Consider the following 12,950-nt stretch of genomic DNA (forward strand, 5'->3'; position numbering starts at 1 on the left):
CATCAGATACAGTACTAGACTGTAGTGAACAATAACCTGCAGGAATAACATTTCTCGAACAACTTATTTATTGTACAAAAGTCATTTATAGTCAGTACAACCCATCAAACAAGGAAACACAAGGAGCACACCATGCAAAAAGAACAATCGTGACAAACGCAAACCAAAGTGAAGTCGAAATACAGTGAAAAACACTCAAAAGAAAAGCGTGAAAACATGCAGTCATCCTAATATGATGAGGCTGACTAAAACAACTCAATTATTAATATTACATAGTTAAAATATTATAAAACGACGAGAACATAAAACTTCAAACCACTAAAGTCAAGAGCTTGAAAAAAATAAAATCAAATAAAAGTAATACTGCCTTGGTCACCTTTTTTTTTCTCTTCATCAACAGTAAACTAAATGCTTATTTTTCATTACATTTCCACATATTCATCATCTATAACCGGAACAGTACATAATACTGAACGTAAAACTGATCACAATCACATTCGATCAAGCCATAATCTGACATTCTTAGAAAGGCCGCAAATTTGAGACTCGGCACAAGGTTTGGATCACCTGTTCAGCGGCGGCCCGGTAAACTTCACTCTTCATGGCTCGTGCGCTGGTGCCTGGCAGGATCTGGACGAACCCATACAGGGGCAGCGGCAGGCCTGGGATCAGCACTTTGAAGGCGAAGTAGAGGAATCCGTCAGGAGCCGCGTGATGGAAGTGGACTTCATATTGCGGAGAGCCGAGTCTGTTGACCTCGCACATCCACTGCAGATGAGACACGGCGTCGAGGCTAATGGGGGATTGGGGAGCCATCCCATCTCTCGGCCTTATGGGGAGCTGAGGAACCATCTCATCTCTCTGCCTTATGGACGATTGAGGAATCAGCTCATTTCTTGACATTATGGTGGGTTGAGGAATCATCTCATCTCTCTGCTCACTGGTGGTCGGACCCCCAACAGCCCGGAAGAGAGGAAGCAGAGACTGGTGAGCTGGGACGTCATAATGCAGGAGCGATGGTTTAGAAAGCGGCTTCAGAACAAGTGGGGTTACGCAGCTGTCTTCCTGGGGAGTGTCCTCGACACGCTTGGACTTGGAGAAGGAAGTCCATCTGACGGTGATGGAAATGCCGTACCGGTTCCGAAAAGCTAGAAAGACGTAGGAAATAAACGGTTACAAAAGAAACTCTTCACTTTTTTTTGGAAATGGGCTTAATTTACAACTCCTGTAGAGTTCATCTGTTGAGTTTTAATATTATTTAATCTATAAAGCTGAGCTCTGCAATAAAATCCAGCTGCAGGCCCGCAGAACCACACACGTTTTAGGCAACACAATCTGGCCCACGCAATCTAGGCAAACCATATATGGTTATTACCGATGTTAATATTATTAACGTCTTTTTGTCCATCGTCATCGATATATTTTGATATATATATGGGTAATAAATATTGTACACAATAAACAATAGTGTTTACTTCATTTCACAAAGATGCGATCGAGATAGCCGAATGGGGAGCGTTGTTTCCGATCGCCATTCAATATAATAGACTGAACAGTTTTCTATCAGTCATTATAGCTGATCAGTCATTATTATCTGACAATAATATGGCAGATCCTCGTTTGCTGGCCTTGCTGAACGATCTAAATTGGACAGGTTTAATTTATGTAATGAATTAATTTATAATGAAGGAAATAATAGCACTTTAATATAGGAAATAATACAGTTTATATGTAATAAAAATCTTTTTACATGTAACAAATGTATAACACTATATTAATATTTTACTCAAGCGATTTAATAGTGTTTATTTGCTTAATTTTCTAATTACTTTTTAATTAATGATTTCCCACATTAAATACTGTAGTAATTTATAGTAAGCAATATATTGTTTTTAAACCCACATTTAGCAATAGAAACAAATTAACTATTAATAATTAATAAGTATATATATATATATATATATATATATATATATATATATATATATATATATAACTAACAGCTGTGACAGTCTAGTAAAAGATAGTAGTTAATCAGTTTATAACTATGTTATTTATTGTTTAAATGATTAACTATAGTAATTAATTTTAATGTGACATTCTTTGCTTTTTATATTTTACAACAAAGTGATTTTAACCAAGTATAATAAGATTAAGATCCTGAATTTGTTTATTACACTAAATCTTACAATTAGACTGTCTATTGTTTTCTTTGTTTATGTGGACACATGAATAAAGTCATAATTGTCTTTAACCAATTATTTTTATTTACATAATTTGAGTTCACAACTGCAGAGATGTTAAAATGATCGTTACGATATAATAATAATAATAATAATGATTGAAAAGGGAACCCATATTTGTGAAATTTAATTGGTGGCGATAATGCTAAGGAGTTAGTTAGTTACCATATATGGTTTGCCTAAATCATGTGTGCCTAAAACGTGTGTGGTTCTGCGGTTCTGCAGCTTAATATATCTCGAGCTCTGGGTCTGTTGAGAGCACTTTTAGCTTAGCTTAGCATAAATCATTGAATCGGACTAGACTGTTAGCATCTAAAAATAAAGGCAGTTTTCCTATTTAAAGCTTGACTTTTCTGCAGTTAGATCATGTACTAACTACTAAGACAAAAAGAAAAAGCTAAAATGTTTTACGTTCTAGGAGTTTTACTGTTTTTATATTTATTCAGCCAATCTCTGGGTCTTTTAGCTTAGCTTAGCATAAATCATTGAATCGGAGTAGAACAGGGCTATTTAATTAGTTTGTCATGGGGGCCAGTTCATGAAACGCATCCCAAATGAGAGGCACGAAGGATATGACTTGCAAGATAAGTGATGACACAGCAGCAATAGAATAGCCCGTATGCTGTATTTTTGCTCCTTTTTTATTTTAGCATTTTTTTTAAATGCATGACATTAAAACACGGTTATGAATATATTAAAACATGTGCTTGTTTGTTGTAAAAATGCGTAATAATGACAAAAAAAAACTAATTTGTGGATTTTCTTACTTCCGGGTGCAGCCATGCTGCAGTTGTGGCTGGTGTATTCTGGGAAATTTTCTTACCCCTTGGTTTTGAGTGTGCTCCTGAAAAATCTCCTTTCGAAGGGGTGTATAGCCCTTCCCCTTAGCCCCACGCCTTCAAGCTAAAGAGAATTGGGGCAAGGGGAAGGGCTAAGGGGTAAAATTGGGATTGGGCCATAAAATATGAAGTAAATCATTGACTAATCTAATCTTATTTTATCCCACAGAACCACAGAATTTCGCATGCTCAAACTCTAGAATGACTGCGGCTTAACCTCGCTTGCTATACACACAAAACAAAAAAACATAAACAGAAATCACAAATGATTTTTTTGTAAAGCTATTAAGCTCAGTAACCTGGATTTTTTATCAAAGCGTGTATATTTGAGGTTATAATGCACAAGTTCGTAGAGGACCTGTGGATTCAGAACTTTCATTGCTTTGATTCTAATATTGCTGTAATTTATTTATTTTTTTGGTCTATTATTATAAAATATCTTTTTCAGTACCTGAAAAACAACTAATGAGAACGTACTTTGTGATATACAGGCATATTTGCTTATATATGGAGGCATTTCCTTTAGGTATATTTTGAATTTAACGGTCCCATGAAATGCTTTAAAATGTGCCATTTTTGTTCGATGTTTGATGTAATCAAGTGAAACAAGAAAAGAGGGTGAGAAAAACAGACAATAGTGTTTTGTTTTATCACTGCACTGCCAGTAAGAGTGGTTGAGCTCAAGCGCATCAAATGGAAAGCGTCTTGAAGGGGGCGGGGCAAGTCAGATAATAGAGAGCATTTGATTGGTTATGATTTGATGAGAAACTGTAGTATGAGGTGACGAGAATAAATACCGTTGATCTATTTAGGCGGAAGTGACAAACTACAAGCTTCCTTTTATAAATGTTATTATCTCATAAATGCAAATTTTATGTTTTGGAGCAAACTAGCTTATAGATATCCTAAAAACATTACTGCTACTAACATCAAAAAAACTTGATTTTAATTTCATGGACTTTTGAGCAATTTAAACGTTAATTAAAACATGTTCATTTCTAATCCTCCATACTGTGTATTCAACATTCCTTAGAAAAAAAATCCATATCCCAGCATACCTTCCACGAGCACTTTCTTAGCCATGGATGCGGCGTAATGGGACGTGTAGTTGACTAGAGCCACAACCTCTTTCCCTTTGGGCCCCGGTGGCTTGAGCAGGACGTCCTCTACACCGTCAGAGAGCATCTGGAGCACCATCAGCAGCTTCGATTCATTCATGCTGACGGGCAGATCCCCCAAACGCAGCTGGCGCTTCTCGGTGCTCCTGCGCACGGTCAGGCAGCCCCCCTCCGGCAGCCGGTACTGATGCAGCGTGGTGACGGCAGCCGAGGCTGTAAGAGGGTCACCGTACTTAGCATAGGCGAAGCCCCGGGTCTGCCCGCTGAAGTTCATCATGAGGCGAAACTCGTAAATGGTGCCGATGCTCTGGAAGAGAGGGATCAGGCGGTCCTCGTACACGTCGTTCGGGATCTGACTGATGAAAACCTCACAGCCCGAACCAGGAGCAGGACCCTGCCAACCTGGAAGAGGAATAAAAGAGGGATAAAATGAGGAATTGTTTATCTTTGAGGCAGAAACAACACTGAATAGGCCTAGATTTAAAGTGCTGGTTTCCCCAGGAATTACTACCCTCATGTCGTTTCAAACCCAAGGCCTTCATTCATCTTTGAAATACAAATTAAGATATTTTAGATGAAATCCAGGAGCTCTCTAGCCCTCAGTAGACAGCAAGGTTCCAGACTCAGTGCCAAGAAAGTGGTTCAGTTGGAATAGTATGAAGTTATGAGAAAAATTGTTTGCACATAAAGCAATATTGACTTCATCCAAAGTATACATCAGCAGCGTTAATGAGTGCAACCCACATAAGGAGCGCAATGTTCATGAATGTGCTCCCTGTATTGATACTGAGGAGAAGAACTGTTGAATAAAAGTTATTTTGTTTTATGTGAACCACTGAAGGCATATGGTCTGTTTAGAGGTAGTTTTCATTATATCCTGTCTATGGAGGATGAGGGAGCTCTCAGATTTAATCTAAAACATCTGGCCTGAAGACGAGTAAAAATCATTGGTGGTTCAGAAGGATGTGATGGTGAGTAATAACAACTTTCATCTGTGAGTGCAATAACCATGTAAAGTAACAATTTGCAGAATAGTTAAACCAAACAACTACAGACGTTAGCAAAGTTAAACTTCAACATTTTCTCACATTATCACAGTTTATTTGCAACAGTTTAGAAAATAGCATTTTAATATGACGAGACTAACTGATGTTGAAATTTTCAATGAAGTTATACTATACTTGTACAGTTTTGCATTCATATTTGCGGAGCACTTAGTTTCAGCATGGTTACAACTACAAGGCATTAAGACATAGTTCATGAATAGATTCGGGTTCATATAGGGTTAATACTAGGCATGTGCCGGTAAAAGATTCTGACAGTATGATAACCTTGGATAAAATCTATCACGGTATTGTGCTCACTGCTCTAAAATATTCTTTTTAAATGTCGAGGTAAAAAACACAACCCCTTTGAAACCAATTAATTTTATTTTTTGAACGATTCATGATATTTTGGAGCAGTAAACATGTCAGGCTAAATAATTAAAATAAGTTATTGACTTCTGCTGCCTTTGTTGTTTCAAAAACACGCATTTCTTTACAATTTAAAACAGCATCTTTGGATATTTTTTTCTGCTGGAGATACTGTTATCCTAAAAAAAAAAAAGTAAATAAAAAATAATAATCTTACACGTACCTTAGGAACGATATTACAGAAAATTTTGGCGGTTTTAAAACCTTGACTTTTCCAGTATACCTTGAAAACGGTTATCGTTCCATGCCTAATTAACACTGGAATTCCTTGAAAATGCTTACATTTTAATCTAGTGTTTAAGGTTTGAAAAGTGCTTGAATTCTAGATAAAGTCTTGAAACTGTTTAAAAATGTAAATTTGTTGCTATCATAAATGTATCTTACCAAGTAGGGAACAATAATTACCCATTTAAACAAATCTTTTTTTTGTGTGCCTATAGCATGATCTGCTTTGAAATTTAAATGTATATAAATTTATGATGAAACACATTTAAGATGAGAGTAAATCACATGTTAGAAAGTGAATGAGAGCAATCTGATGTTGGATTTGGGGCAAACATGCCATCAATTTTTTCCTTGACTACTATATGTGATGTAGCAATTTACAAATGTACTGTACATACTTCAACTGTAAAGTCAAATCAAATCACTTTTATTGTCACATCATCAGCAACACGTGTGCTATGATGAGTGCAAAGCTTAGTGCCAGAAAAGCTTAGTGCCAGAAAAGTTTACAAATGCACCTAGAATGTGCTTGAAAGGGGCTTAAACTTGAATTTAAAATGTGCAAGAACCCTTTAAATAATAAATAAATAATACATTATTAAAATTATGAACAGGGTTAGATTGAAGAAACCCTATTGATATACAGTCAAACTAAAAATTATTTAAACACAGTCAACATCTCACATTATCATGGATTATTCCCTATAGTTTACTTAGTTAAACAGTCATAAATTCATCTTGATAAATGTCCAACTACTCTGAAATCCATTTCAAAACGTACCTTTCCAATCAATCAGACAACTACTATGACAGTATTTACACAACAGGTTCTTACACACACACACATGGTTAGCTGTAACTTCAAAGCTTCATCCAAGATAAAACATCTTAAATGTAATATAATAAAGGAAGACGATCATAGATGTTGGAAAGGAATTATCAAATTGCCAAGGTCAGACTGAAATAATTAGGTAGTTTATAAACTGCATTAATGTGATGATGACACATTTCACCGTCCATCAAGCTCCAGGCACATCAAGGCAAAAGATAAAGGCGAATGCTCTTCCTCTTGACATGATCCTACAGACGTATAACAGTTTATGAAAACATCACACGATAAATACTATTACTCATGAAAACATCATAAAATAAACACCAACCAGAGACCAGATCAAAGAAGAATAAAAACTAGCTGAGCTGAGGCTCTGTCGGCAAGTTCATGATTTTTGCATTAAAAAAAGCTTAATAAAACCCCTGAAAAGGATTTTTGTTTTACTTCAGAAGACATTAAACAATTACAACAATACATGAATAAATAAATAAATAAATGCACTCTTCTTTAAGCAAACAACTGTTTTTGTAAAAGAGTGAATCATGTAAACCTTACATTCTTTTAAATGAAATTATTTACAATTAGGCATGGGACAATAACTGGTTTCAAGGATTATCACTAGGGGTGTAATGGATCACGGTTAATCCGTGATTCGAACGGATCACAACCCGTAGTTTCAAAACACACATGACTCACAGAGTAATATATTTTTTTACTTGTACTTGTCATTCAAATCACATGTAAAGCATTTAGGCTTTCCTTTAAAATATAATGATGATAGAGATAGTTGTGGTAGGTTATTCAGGATGTGGTGGGTTTCTAAGGTTATTAAAGGTGTTTTCTGTCACAACTTGTTTAGCCTGCATTAATGCATTCAGTGTAAGCTGCATGATAAATCATTAAAAGATCGGGATCTCAACATCCACGCAACAAATTATTAATGATGGTGATTTGAATACGTTTATTAATCCTAAGAGATTAAGTTTAAGTTTTTTGAGTTATTTATGAAGTTACAAACAGTCAAATAACACAGAAGTATTGGGATAACAGTTTATAGTTTATATAAAACTACTGCTGTTTATGGTAAAGATTAAAATCACCGTCATATGCATTTAACGACGCTCAAAAATTAAATTTGTAAGCAGAAATGACATTATTTAACTAATAGGTGGCGATCAAAATTATGCCACTGAGTAGTTCTTTTAATATGATACATCTAGCAATAAAGTTTTATGAGTGAATAATTCAATAATTTATTAAAAATGAGACTAAAAATGGGTTGCACAAATTATAACCCCGGTCTCACAAACAAGGTTTAAGGCTAGTCAAGATTAAATTGCATGTTTGAGCTGTCTCAACTCAAAATAACTTGTAGAGAGATGTCTTAAATATGTCAGTGTCATTTTTTTTGTCTCCAGGTGCACATCAGTAATATTTTTCTAAGGCCATTTTTATAAATTTGTCTTAAATAGCCTAATTTAACTAAGGCCTAGTCCTGGCTTAACCTAAGCCCTGTTTGTGAAACTGGGCCATAATGTTAGATTTCTACATATCAGCAACAGTCGTAGTAACAGTGAATTTTACACACTACTGAGTATTTTACCATTTATTTTAAATCCGCTAATTATTTCTCATTTTATTTGTAATAACATTACAGGTTTTAAGTTCTGTTTGTTAAATCAAAAAGTTGTCTAGCAGTACTGTTTTTGTAATAAATGGAAACCAAATTACATTTGTCTCCTTCCCTTTTTGGCTGATCCGAAAGATCAATCCGCAAAAAAACATAAAGTGATCCAAACCGTGAGATTTGTGATCCATTACATCACTATTTACCATGGTTTGGAAAAGCCTAGGTTTTAAAGCTGCAGAAAAATCTGTTATGATATATGAAAAAGATATATGCCCGATGTTTTTATGTGATTTCTACAACTATTTTATTTCGTTTATTAGGGCAACAGTATCTCTATTAGGAAACCCATACTGGTCAGTCAACAATTCAGAAAACATCTGAAAAACAAAATCTAAACCAACATCCATGCATGCTTTTGACCTGAACAGTGGCGTGGATTACTTTATATCCACAGAAAAGAAAGATATCCAAAGATGTCTTTTCAAGTCAATTATTTATTTAAATTATTTTGCCTGACATGTTTACTGTTTCACCATATTTTAAATGTTCCTTTAAATAAAATATATTGTGATCAATGGGGAAAAAAGGTTGCTATTTTTAGCCAGACATTTAAAAAGAACATATAACAGAGCAGTAATTACAATACTGTGATATTTTTATCCAGGTTATCATCCGTCAGAATCTTATACAGGTGTTCTGTTGATTGGTCCTACTTTTTCAGATAGTCTGAAGCTGCGGTCACACTGGGCTTTTCTCCCCATAGACTTCCATTCATGCGTCAGACAGGAAACGCGGGATCATGCGTCAAGTTTCGCAGGTTGCTGCGGTGCAAAGTTCAAGCTTGGTGACCTCTGACCTGCGAAATCGCATCACTTGACTGCGTGAGACCAATAGAGGATCAAAACATGACCTCTCTGAACAGTGAATTTAAAACATGGAGCAATCGCTCGCTTTTTTAAATGGCTAATAATCTTGTTTAATCCCGCCCCTTTTCGCAGCGCTGTACGACAGAATTTCGCATACACAAAGGCTGTTTCTCAATTCCAAGAACGCAGAGAATGGACTTGCGTTCTTTTAGAGTGCGGTCTTGCCAGGTGTCCTCGGAAGAACAAACTCAGGAGACCGCGAGGGCAGAGAACGCGTCCTTTGAGAAATGGGATGCTGCGTTCTTCCTGATGGTCATGTGACCTTCACGTGTTTTAAATGGAAATTATTTAAACATTACAGCACTCATACAACGATTTATGGTTTTCCCCTCTTCAAAATATATACTTTGCATAAAAACATTAGAAATATACTCTGCACAATATAAATAAAACAGATTTTAATACGAATTTCAGCAAACAACTCTTAATGTGTTTATTCCTTTATTAAGATGTTCATGTTAATGTTTACTTTCACCGTTTCATTTAGGGAAACTCCTGAGGTAAATAAGTGATGTCTCTAAACTTTAATAATAAATCTAAATAAAATGCAGCGCTTCCCACCTCCAGTCGAAATGACTTCTGGGACTTCCAGAGCGAGTTCGGTGCTCAAGTCAGCATCAGTGCATCCTCGAAATCAAGAACACATCCGGGAAGTTTCACGCGTCCTCCGTACTTGCGGTCTTGAGTATTGGAACTGAACTTAGGCAGCTGATGATGACGTTTCACGAGAACACGAGGACGCAAGACCGCTGAAGAACGCATATTGAGAAACAGCCAAACTCTAGTGTGACCGCAGCTTTACCTCCCATTCAAAAGGTAGGTAGCACATTTTGATGACGCAATATGCTACCCTTCAGATTTTGCTACCAACTTTTAAAGTGGAGTAGTGTGATATAAAGCTTTAATATCGCCCTAACCCCAACCTAAGAAACATTCAAATACAGTGCTGGTAGCATAATCTGATGTCAGGACACAGGCCCATGCATATTTACAATTAACAATATGATAAAATATTATTAAATTTATATAACAACTCACTTTAAGAAGTATGAAAAAAGACAACTAGACTGCGAGATTTTAACATTTTTTAAAAATATTTTAAAAACAAACAGTACAGTAGTGTGTGTTTGTTTTATACACATCTAATGTCAAATCCCCTCATCTACAAATCAATCTCCTTCATACACCAATCATCTAAAATCACCTCTAGCTGAGCAGCTGTGAGCAGACTGCAGCCTGATTGACCTCCAGGTGTCCACGTTTTAATGCAAAGCACAAAAGAGGCATGGCTCAAACTTTCAGAAGATCCTTAAAGTGCGTTATAACCACAAGACAAGCTATTTTAATCCCCAAACGACGACTTTCTGTTTCTGCTCAGTACCACGAAGCAAAATGCAAAGCTTAAATGATGCCATGTGCTCGTCTTTATTAACAAGAGTCAAATAGTAGTGTAGTGAGGCATAAAAGAGCGTTATGATTGCTCAAATGCTGCTCTCAGGTCGATGGAGGGGCACTTACCTGGAGGAGGACCACCATATTTCCTCTGCCCATTGACTTGGGTTAAAGTGATGGAGTTCCTCTGCATCCATTCCTGCAGAGACTTGAGTTTCTGCGGGTTCAGAATCTGCCATCAAATTAGAGAGGGGATGTTAATGTTTTTGGCGTGGTGTATTGAGGAATTGACGGCCTTTCAAGTGTCAAACCGACACACACATACTAATAAACATTCGACCGAAAAGTTAAACTGTTTGCAAAACAGGCGTGTTGTTTATAAACGTGTAAATAAACTCGCTTACCTGCTGAAGCTCCTGCTGCTGGGCATCCATGTCTCCGACCATCTGTGATGATGATGATAGACACACCTGTAAATTGGTGGAAAAGTCAAGAAAAGGTCATTAAAAGAAACCTCATGACTCCTAGAGACGCTATTGGACTGTTGGAGCAAGTGGGCGGATTCTGTGAAACGCGCTCAAATTTCAGACCCTCAGAGGAAATTTCACTTAAGGTGTTTTAAGACAAGGCGTTTTAGACTGATGTTTGTTGTTTAATTCGTGTTTGGAGTCTTTATTTTCTTTAAGACGAGTGTTAGGGAACTTTTTAAGAAAGGAATTTGGTTAGAAACTACAAAGAGTTCACTCTTCGCCAGCAGGTGGCGGCCGTGCTTGTGAATTTTTTGTGAGTGAACGCCATTCTGGATACTTTGTTGCATTTTAACAGCCTAAATTAAATTAAGTTTGTTTGCTGACCAGTTGTGTAGAGTGAAATAGTGTTTATTGCAAGTCTTAAAAATACTTGTTTTGAAGAATAAGTGCTGTAACATGTTAGAAATGTGTGGCTTGCTCAACTTGTGTTTTGGTTCCTAATACAAACATCAAGTGGAAAAACCACGTTTGTCTGGAAAATAATAGACTACAGCCTTTTTAAAAAAAAATATTTAGCGTTATTTATCCTGGTTAGTAGTTTATTTTTTAATTTGTGGTTTTTGCAAAATTCTAAAAGTACAGTAGGGGAGAGCAGGGACAGTTGCAACACGGGGCAGTTGCAACAATTTATTTCTCCATTCAGGATTGAGCTAAATATGTTGATTATACATATTCTCAGTCAGACTCCTTCAATATGAGATAAATCAGCCATATGTGACCATTCCTTCAGTGTAAAACTAATTTTAAGGTAGAGCAATTTTTGTTTAATGTTCCAAATATTACCTTGCCTTCAAATAGGTAGCCACCAAGTGTTAAAGCTGTTGTATGTACCTACTGTAGCACAGGAAATTTAATCATGGTTGACTGAGTATGGAGTCCCTGATTACAGAAATCATTTAATAGGTTACTATATGAACAAGTAACTATTTTAATTTTATTACAGTTTAAATTTATTTAACTAAATAATTGTTTAGCAAAGGTTCATTCTAGATTTTCAGGAAATTTAACAAATATTATTGTTCAGGTTATTTTGTAGGCCTGATAATTGACCAAAACATGGTTGTTGCGTGTTCTTTTAATAGTCCGTATTTAAATTATCAATTAAAAATTGTAACCAATTTACAAAAAAAAAGTAAATAAAATCCAACCAGATGTTTTAGAATTTTTTTTATCAATACAATTCAATGAAAGTTGCAACCGTCCCAATGCTCGGGGTCAGTTGCAACATTTGACGTTGTTCAAGTTTAAATTCTGCTGTATATTATCATCTGTACAAATATAACAATGTGGGTGGGTGTCTGATAGATGTGGGTTTATTATATTAAAATTTTGGGTATCCACGAAAAACTGTCTCTAAGAAACTGAAGAAAATTCCAAAAGTGTTGCAGCTGTCCCCACTCCTCCCTGTAGTTTTATGCTGTGTGTTGGGCTGTAGCATTGCTTGTACAAGTCGTCCCCTTAGAATTATAAGATCCTATCTGAGATTTGTCAAAATTGAGTTGTTGAAATATATTCTTATTAAATGACAATTTATATTATGGGATGTTTTTTAATAAGTTGTTTACATTAAGACTTTTTATTTTATTTACAAAAACAAATGTTACACATACTGTTTGCTATGAAATGCCAAAACTTTGAAGCTCAATATTTCAAAATCAGTCAGAATGCAGATAGTTCTTATATTCCTTATTCCAAGGTGACAAAATGTATACATATTGGATTTATTATCCATAAAATAGC

At 35.8% G+C, this 12,950-nt stretch overlaps 1 protein-coding gene and 1 long non-coding RNA gene across 3 annotated transcripts in view; one reads left to right on the forward strand and one right to left on the reverse strand.

The window, feature by feature from the left end:
• Positions 1–57: 57 nt before the first annotated feature.
• dnd1 (DND microRNA-mediated repression inhibitor 1) lies at positions 58–11,188 on the reverse strand. Its single transcript, NM_212795.1, is given in 4 exon segments — positions 58–1,148; positions 4,141–4,602; positions 10,807–10,912; positions 11,085–11,188. Coding segments are annotated over 4 exon segments (1,236 nt in total). The 5' UTR covers positions 11,127–11,188; the 3' UTR covers positions 58–522.
• The window catches only part of LOC141377681 (uncharacterized), a 17,712-nt gene continuing 15,353 nt past the window's right edge, over positions 10,592–12,950 (forward strand). The window contains exon 1 of one of the 2 annotated variants that reach the window (XR_012390211.1): positions 10,592–11,293. This is a non-coding gene — a long non-coding RNA (uncharacterized lncRNA). Of the gene's footprint in view, positions 11,464–12,950 lie in introns of both variants that reach the window. The other variant, XR_012390212.1, reaches the window with a different exon arrangement.

The sequence above is a fragment of the Danio rerio genome, chromosome 14, assembly GCF_049306965.1.
Source record: "Danio rerio strain Tuebingen ecotype United States chromosome 14, GRCz12tu, whole genome shotgun sequence".
Taxonomy (NCBI): domain Eukaryota; kingdom Metazoa; phylum Chordata; class Actinopteri; order Cypriniformes; family Danionidae; genus Danio; species Danio rerio.